Source organism: Chelonoidis abingdonii, chromosome 6 (genome assembly GCF_003597395.2).
Source record: "Chelonoidis abingdonii isolate Lonesome George chromosome 6, CheloAbing_2.0, whole genome shotgun sequence".
In the NCBI taxonomy this organism is placed as follows: Eukaryota; Metazoa; Chordata; order Testudines; family Testudinidae; genus Chelonoidis; species Chelonoidis abingdonii.
In genome coordinates this window covers 93,542,908-93,556,398 of record NC_133774.1, presented here as the reverse complement: position 1 = coordinate 93,556,398, position 13,491 = coordinate 93,542,908, and the positions used below count along the sequence as shown (strand labels likewise).

General features: G+C 45.1%; 1 protein-coding gene across 1 annotated transcript in view; it reads right to left on the bottom strand.

Moving 5' to 3' along the window:
• FRMD3 (FERM domain containing 3) overlaps positions 1–13,278 on the bottom strand; it is a 229,575-nt gene extending 216,297 nt beyond the window's left edge. The window contains exon 1 of the mRNA XM_075067252.1: positions 12,856–13,278. Within this exon, the coding sequence (XP_074923353.1) occupies positions 12,856–13,005 (150 nt within the window). The 5' untranslated portion in view covers positions 13,006–13,278. The remainder of the gene's footprint in view (positions 1–12,855) is intronic.
• Between the last annotated feature and the right edge of the window lie 213 nt (positions 13,279–13,491).

Here is a 13,491-nt window from a genome sequence, read left to right as displayed (position 1 = left end):
AAGAAGAGATAAACACTCTGATCCCTGTACCTACCAGCAGAAAGCGCTCACACAGAACAGAAGTATGGCAGCGATCGAGAGAAAGCTGCTGCATGACCATGGAGACCACTGGTTGCCTAGGCCAGCGATTTTCCTCTTGACGGAATCACGCACCTCCAGTCGATGCCACAGTAAATAAGAAAAGAATACGCGGTCACCACGGTCTGTCTTATCCGCCACATTCCAGCTCGCATATGCACAGCCTGGAACCCACCACCACGGCACGGATGGTCTTTCAGAGCCGCCTGGGTCCAAGGTGCCCAACCTGTGCTGCGCAGAGGGGAATAGTGAGGGCAAGGAACAGATAGTGCTACCGAAAGTACCGAAGAATGGGTAGTTAGCACCCAGCTAAACAACACCCTAGACTGGTAACCCAAAGGCAGTTGCTCCACAATCAGGCACCTGGGGCCATTAAGATCTTCTCAAGAAGGCAGTGAGAATAGCTACATGATAGAACACCTGCAGCCCAATCAGCAGCAATCAGGCACACTGTTAAAAAGGAGCCACCCAGTCAGGGCGGGATGAGCCACGCACACACGACACACTCCGCCCACCCGGACAGAAGGACACTGAGACGAGAAGGGGGCGTACCGAGGATGAGCAAATACACACAATCCAAGCATCTAGCCAGACACAGGCAGAAGGTCCTGCTGAGATAAAGAAGGGGTTGGAGGAGCCATGGGGAAGTCCAGGATGCGATGTCATCAGCAGACGTGACATCCGGACGGCACAAGACACCTGCAATCCACAGGGCGGGCTGAACCCAAGAGACGGTGGGCCCGGTTCCTCCAAACCTCTCAACTCCTGAATCAGACCACAGGAGGAGTGCCTCCAGACGGGACCACAGAGGGGAAAATCATCGAGGAAGCTCACACACTGAGGTAAGCAAATCCACCAATAAGCGCAGGACCCACCAAGGTAAAGGAAGAACTTTGTCACACTGGCTAATTTTGTGTAGTGAGAAGTGCATTTTTATCTCTTTTCTTTCTCACATAGTTCATAATGATAAGTCAAAAAATTTAGTACATAAGTTTATTTCAATATGACAGGCAATTTGGGGGGGGAAAAAAAAAAAAGGAGACCCAAAAGGTTATTATGTGAGTCTAACGGCATAAATAGAGATCAATTCCTATTCAGGCAGGTACATTTAATTCTAAATTTCACACCAGAGGGAGAGACTGGTACTGAATAATAAGACAGCTTTGTGATATTAATAAATACATCTTCATGGGTTTTGAAGAGATTCAAGAATTTTTATAAATAGGAACTGCTAATATGTTTTTTGGTTTATATACCTAGCTAATAACAGTCACTGGTTTGGGGGGTTTTTTTATAATGAGATTATTCGGTTCTTAAAAAGGGCACACCATACATCTACAAGTGTTTCATGTACAAGAATACATCATTGTAAGCCTGTGCACTTATATGAAAGGACAACAGAAATCTAGTTTAATACATACAGGCACAGTCTCAAAACTGATCAATGGGGCTTTTGACATGCAACTCTTGTCAAGTGAACTACTAATACACTGCTACCTCGATATAACGCCACCCGAAATAACACGAATTTGGATATAACACAATAAAGCAGTGCTCCAGGGGGGCGAGCCTGCACACTCCGGTGGATCAAAGCAAGTTCAATATAACATGGTTTCACCTATAATGCGGTAAGATTTTTTGGCTCCCAAGGGACAGTGTTATATCAGGGTAGAGGTGTAATTGCACAGCTACCAACTCAGACATGTAGTTGAGAATACAGGCCATAGTATCACATCTTTAAATGTATCAATAAAATGTGACATGAAACTCATTCTAATTTGCATCCCTACCTACATCTTCTATCTCCACTTCCTAATAGCTGAATTGTTACAGCACCATAAAGCAGCTCAAGGCATTTGCTGGTTATGGCTCTGACATCACTTACAAGATAAATATAAATTCACTAAATCTCCTGCCTGCTGTCTACATAATCCCTTAACCTTTCCCTTTCCACAGCTAAGGTTCATTTCGTCATCTTCATCCCTGGCTCCTCAGCTCTCTCATTTCCCTTGTTCCCCCCTCCTTCCCATTTATTTTCCAAGTTGTCAATATCTCATGTCTTCACAGTTGGGTTCATCTCCCAATGGACATTGGTCGGTCATCACAAAAGCTTGCTTCAGCATACTCTATTGTTCTTCACATTTCACTGAGCAATGAGAAGTTTAAAGAGAGTCCTTTGGTTCAAGTTTATTTTGTAAATTGGTATCTTTCGATAAGATGCAAAGAGAGAATACATTAAATTTATTCAAGAAGGAGGGTCCACAATTATTAATGGAAAGATACAGGAGACTGCGAATGTCACATTAAAGACTAAATACCAACACGTGAATCACGTGGGCTCAAGAGAAGAGGTAAAAGAAAAAAAAACTGTTCATAAATAAATTCAGTTTCACAATCTAAAATAGGTCAGAAATATTTTCTGCAAAGGGCTGTACAAAGTTTACATATAAAGGTCAATGTAAAATTGACGGAGCATTCACAACAGATTGTAATGACCACTCTCAGATTTGGTCTTCCCCTTTCTTTTTTCTTCCAGAGGTGTAAGACCTATCAGCAGATCATAACCAAAGCAGAAGAAAGCTTGTTGGTTTTCCTTTTTGAACTCAAAACAATTTTTTTCCATCACCTTTTCCCCCCTAATGTGACAGCTGGACTCACCAAGAAATGAGGTTCTCATGATAACCAAATCATCATTTATGTACCAAAAGGTAATGTAATGAAACTATAAGCAAATATATACATTTCTATTCCAGAAAGATCAACTCAATGGCAGCATCTTTTGTTGAGACAGGTCCTGTTATTGGAGTTTTACAGCTCAGCTGACTGGAGTATAAGGAAATTAAGTAACTTGCCCCAGGTCATTCAGTATTTTTACAAATAGTCACAAAGAAAGTAAAGTTCACTACCAGTTTTAATGTCTCAATAATAAACTATGATATGGAGGCGGGAAGCTCTTCCACACCAACTTTACAGAGGGCTTGGCTACACTGGAGAGTTGCAGCGCTGGTGGTGGCTTTACAGCGCTGCAACTCACTCACCGTCCACACTTGCAAGGCACATATAGCGCTGTATCTCCCTGGATACAGCGCTGGCTGTACTCTATCTCTGCCTGGGGAATAACGACTGCAGCGCTGGTGATGCAGTGCTGTGGGGTCCATTCTGCTTCCTGTCCCAATGCCCTGCCATGACATCTGCTTCACATCCCAGCAATCTGTTTCCGTCCACGTTTGGCGCCATCTTGACTCTCTCAACGGTTGTGTGCAGCGCATTCTGGGAAATGAGCCCGAACTGCTGAGGAGTATGCTGATGAGTCTCCGCCAGCACATCGTTTGGCATTGACTATTTCTTATGTCCAAAGTGATGAGAGTCCGACGATGATAGCGAGTTGCCTGACGCATATGACACTAAATTGCTTCTGGCATTCATGGAAGTTCCAGGACCGTGGAACGTGCTTTTGGGCTCGGAAGGCACTGAGTGGGGATCATCGGTCATGAAAGTCTGGATGACGAGGAGTGCTGGGTCTCAGACTCGGAGAGAAAAGCCACTTCAGGACTGTGTGCTGAGCTCGCCCCACCTTGCGGCGCAAGGACACGAGATTGAGAACTGCCCGACGGTGGAGAAGCAGTGGCTATGCATCTAGAAGCGGCCAACCCAGACAGCTACCGATCGGTCGGAACATTTGGAGGGAAGTTGACGTTGGAATCGTGTTGATGCAAGTTTGCAGGGCCATTATTGCATCTCTGAAGAACCTGATCTGGCAACGTGCAGGACATTGGATGGCTTTGCACAATAGGTTTCCTAACTGTGGAGGCGATAGATGGGACGATATCCTTTCTGGCACCACCCTACCTAGCATCTGAGTACGTAGTTGGAAGGGGTATTCCTAGTAAGCTTGTATTTTCAGGATGGAACGTTCAGGCGAAGAGGGAGGGTTAGGGCTGCATGCAATGCATGCATGCTAGATGTGGAATAGCCCACTGATGTGGTCTATCACATCGTGGTAATCGGCCTCGGTATCTCTTCAAAAGTTTCAGCCAGAGCGTGGGCAATGCGCTTGCGCAAGTTATTGGGAGAGCCACTGTGGTCCTTGTCCAGTCAGGCTAAACGCGTCCATGCACTGTACCGAGGGGTGGGGACCATTGCTGCACACAGGCAAGTTGCATAAGGGGCCAGGGCAAAATCTGCATTGCTGTAGAAGACCCTCCCGCTCTTCCCAGGTGACCCGCAGCAGCGAGATATCTTGCAGATCAACTCTGTGGAAAATGTTGGGAGAACTGTTCAGTGTAGGTCCCCTGCAGCTGTTTGCTTTCCCCAAAGCACAAAAACCCAGTACAGCCCATAAGCAATCAGTCCCCTTTCTCACCATTTCAGGGCTCCAGTGGGTTATGTGCACTCTCTTTGGCATGGGAAAATATATGCTATAGTGAAGACTGTAACTCCTTCACTGTGTGGGAATAACTGTCTGAGATATAAACATATGCTGCCTCTGTTACATGTCGCGCCTTTTTTTGCTTTCTATCAAGCAATCTCACTCTCAGATGCCTGTGTTATCACAGTTGAAAGACTCCAAACCTCCGGAAGAAGCCCGCGAAAAAGCAAAGATGACTGCTGCCAAAGCAGTTATGGATCACTCTGCAGAGAGAATCAAAAACTACAGGACTGGAGGGAAAAGGAAAGCAGAATCGCCAGAGAAACGCAGCAGCCAGAAAGAAAGCACAGCAGCAGCTTGATAAGCATGCCGCTGGCGCGCGGACTCTATCCAGGCATCTTGTAGACTTCAGGCAGAGCACTACCATGCCGGTCCACCTACCATCCAAAGCTCTTTCACTTGTGCCCCAATATCAGCTCAAAACGACCCTTCCCCAGCATCCAGGTCTTACCACCACCACTGCCTCAACACTGTAGTCACAGCGGTGACCAGCCTAGAACTACGACCCCTTATCCTCTGCACTCAACCGCTCACCATGCAGTATAGACATTACTGAAGTGCAGCATCATTGCATCAGCACTCCAGATATGAAATATTCAAACCTGATGACTGTACAATTCCCCACACCCCTTTGCCTTTTAGGTTCCAAATGTTGTGTGTCTGTCGGTAAAAGTTATTTTCTTTTCAATAAAATGAATCTAGCTTTTCTTTTGGTGTGCTGTTCTTCTCTGGGGATCCTGCTTATCCTTCCCTCCCAGTCTGTGTTTTGATTTATCTTGGAGAGTGTCATAACTGCTTGCGCAGGTCTCTTTTTCTGCTTTTTCGCGGCTTCTTTCGGAGGTTTTGGGTCTTTAACTGTTGATAACAAGGCATCTGAGATGAAGTTGCTTGTAGAAAGGAAAGGCGGACTAGTATACAGAGGCATGGCAGTTGTTTATATTCTCAGACAGTTATCCAACAGTGAAGGAGTTACAGTTCACTATCAGGCATATTTTCCATGCCAAGTTATGTGACAAACCCACTGGAGCCCTTGAAATGGTGAGAAGGGGACTAATTGCTATGGGCTGTACTGGGTTTTGTGCTTTGGGGAAGCAAACAGTGCAGGGGACTCTACCACTGAACAGTTCTCCACACATTTCCTCAGGAGTTGATCTCAAGATTATTCGCTGCTGCGGTCACCTGGAAGAGCGGAAGGGTCTTCTAGCACATGCAGATTTTGCCTGGCCCTATGCACTTGCCTGTGTTGCAGCAAGGTCCCACCACTCGGTACAGTGAGCAGGACGCGTTTAGGACTGATGGACCAAACACAGTGGTCTGCCAATACTTGCGCAAGCGCATGCCCTCTGGCTGAACATCTTTGAAGGATACCGAGGCCTTGATTTACCACGAGTAAACCATCAGTGGCTTCCATCTAGGCCTCAGCAGCCATGGCATTGCACCTATACCCCCTCTTCCTCGAACGTCATCTTGAATACAGTCGCTACTGGAGGCACCGTCCCTAGCTTGTCCTTCACTCAAGTCAGCTGCTCCGCTGGCACCTCTCCTGCTTGAAAGGTCCTGCTTGCATGCTTCCTGGGATCGTTGGTCGTCTCCCTCTCACCTAGTACCCTCACTCTCGGTTTCCTCCTCCCCGTCTCTCCTCTCCGCCTCCCCGCCCCGCACATCTGATGTGTCCACATGATCTCCGGATGGCATGGTGGGTACCCCAGATCAGCCCACGCTTTGTAAAACTGGCAGGTGTGGGACCCACAGAGCAGCACGTTTCGTGGTTCCTACGGGCTTGCAATAGGCACTCGCGCCCTTCACTTTACCCTTGCCACCTGCATGCTGTCCTCGATCACTGCCAGCATTGGCAGCCTTGATACTGGCTCCCAAGGTCGTACTTCTACGGCTGGAGGCAGCGGGACTGCACAGCTCTCCCCCGAACACTGATTGAGGTCACAACTTTGCCATTGCCCACTGGGGCTTCGAGTGTATGAGGCGGTCAGTGGAAGGTATCAAATGATTGCACTCAACTGGCTGAGAAACAGGAAGGGGATTTTTATTCGGGGCAATTTAAAGGCGGCGTCACTGAGGCCAGGGGCGAGTAGGTTCGAACTGATGAGCGATGTGGTTGCAGGCATGTGGTCGATTACTTCATACTCTGGTAGGCATAACCGCGTTTTGGTGGGGCCACAGCTGGCAAGCGCACTTGACCCGCACCCTCTGTCCCCTTCCCACAACCCACGGCGCCATAACGGGACAAGGTGCTCTGTGGGATAGCTGCCCATAATGCACCACTCCCAACAGCGCTGCAAATGCTGCAAATGTGGCCACACTGCAGCGCTGGTAGCTGTCAGTGTGCCACACTGCAGCGCTTTCCCTACACAGCTGTACGAAGACAGCTTTAACTCCCAGCGCTGTACTCCTGCAAGTGTAGCCAAGGCCAGAGTCTCTTAGCAGAGTCAGAGCAGTTGGAGTTGAAAGGCCTGAAATGCCAGAAGCTGTTAACAGCTATCAGATTGCAGTGTAATTTAAATTAGAAACATGTTACATTTACTAGCCTTTCTGGAGATGAGGGTTAAAATTCTGCCTTTAGTCATTTATGAAAATTAATTTAATGGCTTCATAATGGTTCATGATAGACATTTGTTCACATAAAAAAAATCCACTATACAATTTGATAGTCCAACCTAACACCCTCTACTTAAGATCAGATAAGGAATTAGCAGGTGTATCAGGATTAAAGGTATATTGGAATAGTTAAGGCTACAATTCAACAAGGTACACATAAACCCATACTTAATTTTAAGCATGTGAGTTAGTCCCACTGAAGTCAATGATTTCTTCCTGTTAAATGTTTGTACAGAACCTAGCACAGTGGGGCCTTTAGGCACTACTGCATTATAAACAACCATAACAACAAATAATGAATAGACCCACTAGTACTTAAAATACATAGTCTCTAAGAACATAGGATGCTTTATGACTCACATCATCTACTCATTAAGGTATTTAGGTTATGACAACAAAGTTTAAACCAGGATATTTTGATATTTTAACGTAATATTGGCAAAACCAAGAAAAGAATCCTTGTTTGCTTTGCATGACTCTTCTCTGGGTTTCACAGTTCCTCAAAAAATTCTTACTGTTCTGAATCTGATTGCAGCAAAAGGTTCTAAATCCTATTTCTAACATTATCCTCTCCTAAACCTTTACTGAAATCCCTTTAGTAGTATGCTCAGTCAGGCAGGTCAACTGTCTTTTGCAAATGGAAACAGACAGTGACCACAATACCTTTAGGTTATTTTCCATGCAGTCTACCTTTTAGCTATGCAACTGCAGCTTACCCTAGCGCTGCTGTAAGACTGTCAAATGTGCAGGTCCCAGGAAGGCTTAATCCATAAATAAAAAAAATTAAAAAAAAAAAGAGAGAAACAAATCTCATTGCAAAAATTAGTTAAGCCTCAGTCCCCAACCATTTCCTGCGTCACTCATCACCTCATCTAATTTGCACTCATGAAGTCTCACTGCTTAAGAAGCAATATATTGAATTCTGACCTTTGAGCTACATATCTAGCCCTAAGCTACTTGATGACCTACATGACGACAGTTCTAAAGTCCAGTTGGCTAGAATCTGCAAATGAATGATTCATATTAGTCTCTCCCCAACCCACTCCATAATTTGATATTTCACAAAGAAAAATCATTTCTAGCAGTAGGCACTATTAGCCTCTTGAGTGACCAAAGCGCCACTTGAAAGAACCTTAATGCTAAAACGCAAATGCTGATCTTATTTTTCCTTTAATTTCATTAAATTTACACAAAAAAATTTGAGTCACATTTTTTTAACCCAGTTAACCCGAAGTGTCCTTTATGGTCTGGCTGAAGAATGCACAATTCTGGTTGTATTTTTTGTTGGGCCAAATTCTGCAATGAAGCTACTAACTGGTATACAAATGAGTATATTTGTTTAGCTCTATGTTGAAGTGCCTATCATGAGCTCTAAAATAACTCCACGCCTGTAACACAGCTATGGTCAAGGGTATATATATTCAAATAGGATTTGGCAGTGTAAAAGTTGAGACAGCACATGTTACAAACTACATATAGCTGCATTTCTCACACACACACACCCAAAAAAAAGACAGAATGTGGGCCCCTCTCTATTTCTTACTACACCCATACTACCAGTGCTCAGATTCCATATTTGAGCAATTAGACTCCACTGTCCTGGTAATCATCAAAACATTACTGTCCAATGTTTTCCAGTCGTCACAATTCTGGTATTACTGCTATTACCCCACAGCATGGGCTGTTCTCTCCCTTATGAATATGCAGCATTTTGATAACATAGCTAACATGCAAAAAAAATTTGCCCACACAATTTTTTTTCTGTGATTCTGGAAAGGTGTGCAGGAGTTCTGTGAAAGTGTGAGGATGTCTACTAGGCTGCATGGAAATTTTAAAGTGTATGCATGGGTGCTCATGTTTGTGTGTACCACTGAAGAATTGTCCGAGTTGGATTTTCATTTTCACATGGCCTATTTTTGGCAAACTACACTCCATTCTCCTGCTACAAACACATCTTTTTGCCCTCCGGAAGCAAGTGGCATTGCACCTCTTCTGCATCTCCACTAAATGCCCTATCTGGACAAGTCAGCTCTATTCATCTTGCATGCAAAGATGAACTTAAGAGTGTCATGTAGGTCCCTGAAGAATTTTGTTCATTCCATTAAGTCCACACACATGATGCAGAAGTTGAAGAGACACCTCCGCTGGTGAAGCTTGGATTTTGTTCACTTGTTCAATAATCGAGTTCAGCTAAGAAAGGCCTAACAATGGCAATGTGTTTTAAGCAAGGCCTTGTACGTTCCACAGTGAAGTCCCCAGATTTTTGACAGACTGGAAATTGTGTGGCTGATTCGTTTAAAATTTTAACTAGAGACATTTTAATATTAAAATACAATCAGTACAGTAGCTATAGTCTAAGCATTCAAATTTTATATATTGTCTCTTCATATTCAGTTTTTGATATACTAAAGATTTTTGCATTGACAAAGTATAACTGCACTGTATGTGTTATTGGGGGAAAAGTGGAGACCTTGCCAGCTAAGCAGGAGATGGTTTGGGCTTTTGGCAGATGGGAGAGAATGGAAGGCAGTTTGAGACTGTGAAACATGTACATTGGCTGGAGTTTTCTGCTAAAGTGCTCAGCAGTGAAATAAACAACGTTGACATTTACACAGTCATCCTTAGGTTTCAGAGTCCACAACCCATACAGAAAAATGAAGACATTCACATCTGTTAGATCTATTGTTTTAGGTTGTTTGCAGACTCAGGAAGACAATTTATATGGGTTTAAGTTTTCAGGGTTGTCTTCATAACTATGACAGTTTAAAACACTTTAAAATGTTGCTGGTTTTCTACCTATATCATTTTAATACCACAAATGCAACACAGTTACAGAATAACCAAACTGCTTCCATTACCATAATAAGCTAATCACTTGGCACTCACTCTGCAGAGTCCCTAAAGGACTGCACCTTGTTTAACCTTCCAGGGCATCAGAGGCAGTATTAAGCTTACACAAGCAGTATTAAGCTTACACATTCCAGAGCAGTATTAAGCTTACACAAGTGCCATTCTGAAGGAGATCCAGGTTCATGCACTCATTAAAGCTATGATCTCATAACTACACTGTTCAATTACTAAAGAATTTAGTACTGCATGTATATGATGTCAGTAATTCCCTGCGACTTCTAGACATTTTACAAGAACAAGAATCAAATTCTACACTGATTTACACTCTGAAGAATCCCATTATGTGACAGTTAATGTAGCTGCCCAGGAAGTAAATCAGAACAGCATTTGGCTCAAGCAAAAAAAGTTGCAAAATTAATGGATCCTGATTTTCAGAGGTGCTGTGAATTCACAAATTGCAATGACTACAATTCAAGTTGTGGGTGCTCAGTATCTTTGAAAATTAGGTCTGTGGTGACCTACGGCCTAGGAAAGGAAAAGAAGCATTCTCTTCTGACATGAAGGGCCAAATTAATCCCTAGTGTAACTTCAGCAAAGTCAGTACGATTATACAGGGAAGAATTTGGCCTTAAATGCTTACAGAATTCTCTGCATTCCTCACATGACAGGAACACATCCAAGTCTGGATTTTATTAGGAATATTCCCATTTCACCCAAACCGCGTCTGTCAAAAATATTATCACAGGCAGACAACAAACTCTGCTTCATTAGAAATTTCACATGCTTTTTTACATTGTATGGTTCCCTCAGATGGGTCCGTCTTTTTTCAGGCTGGTAAGAGTAAGGAAAGGCGAGCACAATAAAATCACACTGATTTTACCTGTTCAGCTGTGATAAATTAGATTAAAAATCCTCATGTGAGGAACTATTTTCTACCTTAAATCATGCGAAAATATCGGGCTCAGCTCATTCCTTCAGATACGGTTCACTTTGAATGCTATGAACTTTCTCAATGCTCAGTATTGCCTGAGCGCAAGCACTTTTGGATCCTGCTTTCAAAATAATGTTTTGCTGACATTGGTAATGAGGTCCATCCATCACATATCATCATAATGAGGAACAGATCAAACACTTCATTAGTGCATGCTGTTGTACTGGAGCTTCTTTTATCCTAGGAAACTTTAGGTACTAGGAATGTTTTCCTCCCCCCTTATCTTTATAGTACTAATAACATTTTTTGTCCAATAGATCCAACAACACTTGTAATTCATGAAGCTTCTCATATAACTCTCAATAGGGAATCAAGATTAGTCCATGAGAATATTGAACAGAACCAGATTCCAGGCACTTCAAAATAAATGGGGAAGGGTTAATAAATTCTCACATGGTTATTGGTCACTTTGCCAGGACAGAGTGGAATAATAAAAAGAAAAAAACAGCGTGTCAGTCCATAGCATATTTCAGGTGCAAATTAGCATATCTGCTCTTCCATTAAACACACCCTGAATAGATTTCATTCACTGTACATAGCAGGAGCAGCAGCAAAGCTGCCAAAGGGCACTGTATTTGCTCATTCACATAGAAGGTGCTCTCTGGTCCTAGACAGGAAAAATAAAGGACAGGTGGAAGGAGCACCCCACAGGAACTGCCTATCACTTTGCCATTAACAAATGGTGTAGAGCCTAACGATAAGTAGGCCCTTTGGAGGTGAAAGGTGGGCTGGCTGTGACCCAATTACCTGCACAGATCAAAGCACCAGAGAGCACTTGTTTCCTGTGCAATAGGGCAGCAGCTCAGCTATTCCCAAAAGCAGGGTGAGGTCTGCTGCTGCAAAAGCCTGCAACATACAACAGCACACACACACCAACTCAATGAATTTTGTAACCGCCAAATAAATAAATATCTTTCAGTGTGAGTAAGGAGACGGAACACAATAAAAACTCCAGGATCCACCACTATTAGAAAACAGAAATGCAATTTACAATCAATAGCTAATTGCTCTCAGGCAGATTTGGCATTGCAGTACCAATTGTAAACCTTGTTATACTTTCTTTGTTTTTTTTTTCCATTGCAGTGTTTTACAAGGAAATAAATATTTTTCAGTATGTCATGGAGACACAAACATTACACACACACTTAGACACAATGGACCAGATTTGTCCCTAGCACTGCTCCAGCTACCTCAATGGAGTTACAACATTACTATTACTATAGCCAGCATTTCCAAGGTCCTGGAACTAGGGGTGCTACTGCACCCCCTGGTCTGAAGGGGTTTTCATCATAAACAGGGTTTTCAGTTTGGCACAATGGTTCTCAGCACCTCCCACTGTACAAGTTTTTCCAGCACCAGTTATTCCAGTGAAGTTCGTTAATCTGCAGTACAGTATTGTCCTTTCACAGCAATTGGCTAACAATCTTTCTTCTGGCAGTTTTCCCCAATCACTGTCTCTCCGGCAACCACGCTGTTTATTAGGCCTTTGTTTTCCCTGCCTGCTTCTCTAGAGGCGCTCATTCCGCATATACACAACTTCTCCATACTCCCGTAGTGAACGCACCAGGCAGTGTGCGTGAGAAACGAATACAGCTGGATAGAATGACACGCACGGTGTAAATGTCAATGCACGATTATGTGCCGAAGAGCCCATGGGTTAGAAGGGAAGAGGGGACAGGCGGCATGTTACCGGGGAGGGAGGCTATATTAAGGGGGGCAGACCTGTAAGTGCCCCCTGGCGTGGCTGATCCTGCAGAGGGACCTGAGAGGCCAGAGGGTGGAGTATTGTGTTTTACAGCCCTGGGGCTGCCCGTGGTTTAGAACAGGGAAATCCTTCTCACTCACCATCTTCGGGCAAACCCAGGCTCCCCACCCCACACCCCCCGCCAGGTACCTGGATATGGCAGGAGATCTCGGAGTCGTCCAGCAGCCGGATGGTGCATTTCATCTCCTGGCTCAGGGACCTGATGCTCGAGCTCCGGAACCGGATCATTTTCATGGTCCTCCTGCCGCCTCGCCTCATGCACTCGCAAGGGGCGAACATGCACCACAGCCCCCGGGGGGAGCGAGCCCAGCCGCCCGGGCACCTGGAGCCACCCACCCCGGGCCTCGCAGTGCAGCTAGAGCAGAGCTCGACGGCCGCTCAGCCCCGAGGCGGCGGCTCCTGCAGCGGAGCGGACACCATGCTGCTGCTGCGGCCGCCCGAGCCCAGGCTCTTCCCCGCAGCCAGCTCCACACGGGGCCGCGCGCCTAAACCACAAGCCCCGGCGGCGTGTGAAGAGACTGGGGTCTACGCCAGAGGCTGGGACCGCTGCTGATGCTGTTGCTGCGTCAGGCTCTGCTCCCCTGTCTCCAGCCCAAGCTCAGCATCCCTCCACCCCTCGCTGCCTGCCTCCCAGTCCGCCGTTGCCCCTCCCTACGCCTGCTCCTCCCTCCTCTCTCTCTCTCAGGCTCACCTCGTCTCTCTCGCGCCCAGCCGCCCCCTCGTCTGTCTCTCCCTCCTTTCCCCTCTCACGTTCTTCCTTCCTCC